General features: G+C 37.2%; 1 protein-coding gene across 1 annotated transcript in view; it reads right to left on the minus strand.

Annotated features, from left to right (window-relative positions):
• Positions 1 to 829: 829 nt before the first annotated feature.
• LOC102304357 (chemokine-like receptor 1) overlaps positions 830 to 3,367 on the minus strand; it is a 3,180-nt gene continuing 642 nt past the window's right edge. The window contains exon 2 of the mRNA XM_005924330.3: positions 830 to 2,299. Within this exon, the coding sequence (XP_005924392.1) occupies positions 1,242 to 2,288 (1,047 nt within the window). The 5' untranslated portion in view covers positions 2,289 to 2,299 and the 3' untranslated portion in view covers positions 830 to 1,241. The remainder of the gene's footprint in view (positions 2,300 to 3,367) is intronic.

A 3,367-nucleotide genomic window follows, 5' to 3' on the forward strand; every position in this document is an offset into this window, starting at 1 on the left:
TCCATGGGTCATTTTATTGAATACATGCTGATCTCAAGAAGTGCAGAAAAGACGATGACTCCAAGACCACCTATGGCTTGGATGGCTCAGAATGATGTAATTTCCTTAATGGTACCTAAGTATCTTGGTATGTCAGCTTGGCAGCTTTCAACCCAGTGTCAGGTGATCTCAGTATCTGGCCCTTATAGTGTCTTGTTCCAATACTTTGGATGCGTATATATTTGCAAGTACTTCTTGTGGTAATGGGCACATTGCTGAGTGTACATGGGAGCCATATGCTGGTGGTGATGTCTCTTTCAAACATAACTGCCATGCCACAAGAACCTTGGCTACAATGTAAAAACATTAACTCTGAGATGAGGGAAACACATGCTCTTTTTGTTGCCAAAAGACACCTAAAGAAAGAGGACTAAACTCTAAGCCAGCACCATGGTAACTAGGACACTAAATGTTTATCTTTAGACAAAAAATTCCTTGAATTCCTCAGACTGTATTAGTCTCATTGTACCCAACAGCACAGCCATAGTGTTAATCTTGGAACCCAGAAACTTTGGTTCAACCTCCCTGTCCTATATAATAGTAAATATTTTATAATAAATGTAAATATAAGAAGAGATTCATGTGAGGAGAGGAACTGAAGACATGGCATTTGATTTAACTTGTATATAAGAATATGCCTATATAAAACTAAAGACTAAATAATTATACAAAGCTGCAGTTTTGTTAAACATAACATATCATTTATCTTATACAGTACATTAATAGGAGATAAGCTGTTATGCTAAATAATTACTATAAAATCGAATTATTCACATGGTGTTGTTGTAAATGTACATACAGAACAAATAGGTTATACTCACTGATAGTGTTTAAAGTGTCACTTTCCACTTAACCAAATCATACTTGTTAAAGGTTAAAAGAACCAGTAAAATGAACAGGAAACAGAAACATATGTAATACTTATTTTGAAATTACTGACTCGCTCTTTTTTTCCAGGCCTTTTACAATCACTTTCAGCTCTGTAATGGTACAAACTTAATGCAAACTTAATGTATGACTTAAGAAACAAATGACATTAGCCATTTCCATTAAATTAACATTGTAAGATCAGTGAAATGGGCATAAATATTTATTAAACCTTTTCATATATTTCAAACAACACAGGTCTAGAAAGATTTTCTCTGAAGTAATATTGTTTCCTTATGGTTCTTTGTGTCATTAACAGCCTTACACATCAGTTTTCAAAGCTGAGTTGTATTTGTGCTAACTGACTTAGTATAACTCTGAGAGCGTTTCTCCTCTTCCTGGAAGGCAGTCTCCATTGCAGCTAGAATGGATTTGCAGACTTCTTTCTTAAAATCTTTGCCCACAAACACATACAGCAGTGGATTCAGGCAGCTGTTGAGAAAGGCCAAATTGGTGGCCAAAGGGATCCCAATGACACCACTTGAAGTGTCCATTTCTTTCGCCAGCACAATTAGATCCATAATATAAATGGGAGACCAGCACAGAAAAAATGTGATGATAATGGCAACAATGATCTTAAAGGGGCGACCTGATTTCCTTGCCAGTGTGTGGTTTCTTCTGAGATGATGGATTATTACAGCATTACAGGAGACAATGATAGAGAATGGGACTGCAAAAAGCACAAGGAAGCGGGCGATGATAATCGGTGGATAACGAAATTGTCGCAGTATGTTGGGAGATTCTGCATTATAGTCATCAGAAATAGCGTAGCTGTTTAAGCAGAGAGTTTTGTTTTCATTCTCACACGCTTGCTCTGTGTCCATGATGATGGAATATGGAAAGCCGATCATCAAAGCCACCCCCCAAACACCCAGAGTCACAAACAAGGCCTTACGTACATTTCGGTTGTTCTGAGCCCAGACAGGCCACACCACAGACACACATCTGTCTGCACTAATCACCACCAGAATGTAGACACTGGCAAACATGTTCAGAATAAGTACCATGGTGTTGAGCTTGCACATGAAGTTGCCAAAAGGCCAGTGGAAGTCTAAAGCAAGGTTTATTACATTGAGGGGTAGAAATGCTACAAAGATGAAGTCGGCCACAGCAAGGTTGAGGTACCAAACTGTGTTTACTGTTTTCTTCATCTTTAGCCCAGTCACCCAGATAACCAGTCCATTCCCGAGCACACCAAGGAGAAATATCAGGAAGTGAAAAATGATAGACACAGTGATGAGAGACTTTCGAATCTCAGGAGTAGTTGTACTGATGTGAATGCAAGAGTTGCTGGTTGAGTTACTGTTGGTCACCTCCATCATTTTCTTGAGACCTGCGGTATTAACATAAAGAAAGAACAGTATTAATGTATGTTAAAGTCAGTTTTAGTTTTTATACTCAATCTAATTACTCTTACATCACAACTTGATGTCAAATGCAAATTACAAAGAAAAGGAATCCTGTTGATATGAGCACTTAAAACATATTTTGCTAAAACAACACAAATAATATTGAGTGTTTAGATTGAGGTACTAAAGTGGATGTAGATTACAATACTGATGAGCCCAAAAGAACCTCAAGAAGAGCAGCGATGATTTCAATTCATGAGTTGATGTAAACAATTAAAATCAGTTAAGTTATCTAATGTACTCTCTCATCTGTTGTCTCTCTGCAGCACAGTATCACTTCCTAATACAACACCTAGTGGTGCTATTCTGTAGTTTATCTGTGTAAACCATTCGATGAAAACCTTTTAGATAATGCCTTATTTTATGCTGTCAACTTCATGTGCTTTATTCATTCATGTAAATATTGAAAATGACAGCTTCAGCCTGGCATTTAATCTATTATTAGACCCAATTGGTTTCTCTCAAAATGTAAAAGAACTCACCCACCGCTTTAACATCACTCTGGATCCTTTTCTGACATATGACATAGAAACTTAACATTTAACTGTAACTGTAACTTCTTTAAACCCTCCTTTTGTCAGATCGTTTCCTAGTAACATTTAAATTTACAATAAGACCAAATACTCGGATGTCTTGTATTTATTATGAAGGTATAGTTTGAAATATAATACTTTTGATTTTGATTTTCCAAACACATTACGTTTTTGTACAAAGTATCAGTATCGGGTCAGTATCGCCGATAGCAGACTGAATTTTACTTCAGATTAATTTAGATCGTAAAGGAAATCAGTGGTATTGCACATCACTACCACAGACGCTGGAGTTTTTGCGCATCGTTAAATGCAGTTTGTTCGACACTGTCCGACAAATTAACTATGACAGCTTATAGGTGCAGACGTCCCGGGCTTGAGCTCCAAACGGAGCATTTACGTAGGGCCCAGTCTCTGACATTTTATATTCATTTTACAGTGAAACAGCTTTGAACCCCCCCC

The sequence above is a fragment of the Haplochromis burtoni genome, unplaced genomic scaffold (assembly GCF_018398535.1).
Source record: "Haplochromis burtoni strain Fernald_Lab_line unplaced genomic scaffold, NCSU_Asbu1 Contig_76, whole genome shotgun sequence".
Taxonomy (NCBI): domain Eukaryota; kingdom Metazoa; phylum Chordata; class Actinopteri; order Cichliformes; family Cichlidae; genus Haplochromis; species Haplochromis burtoni.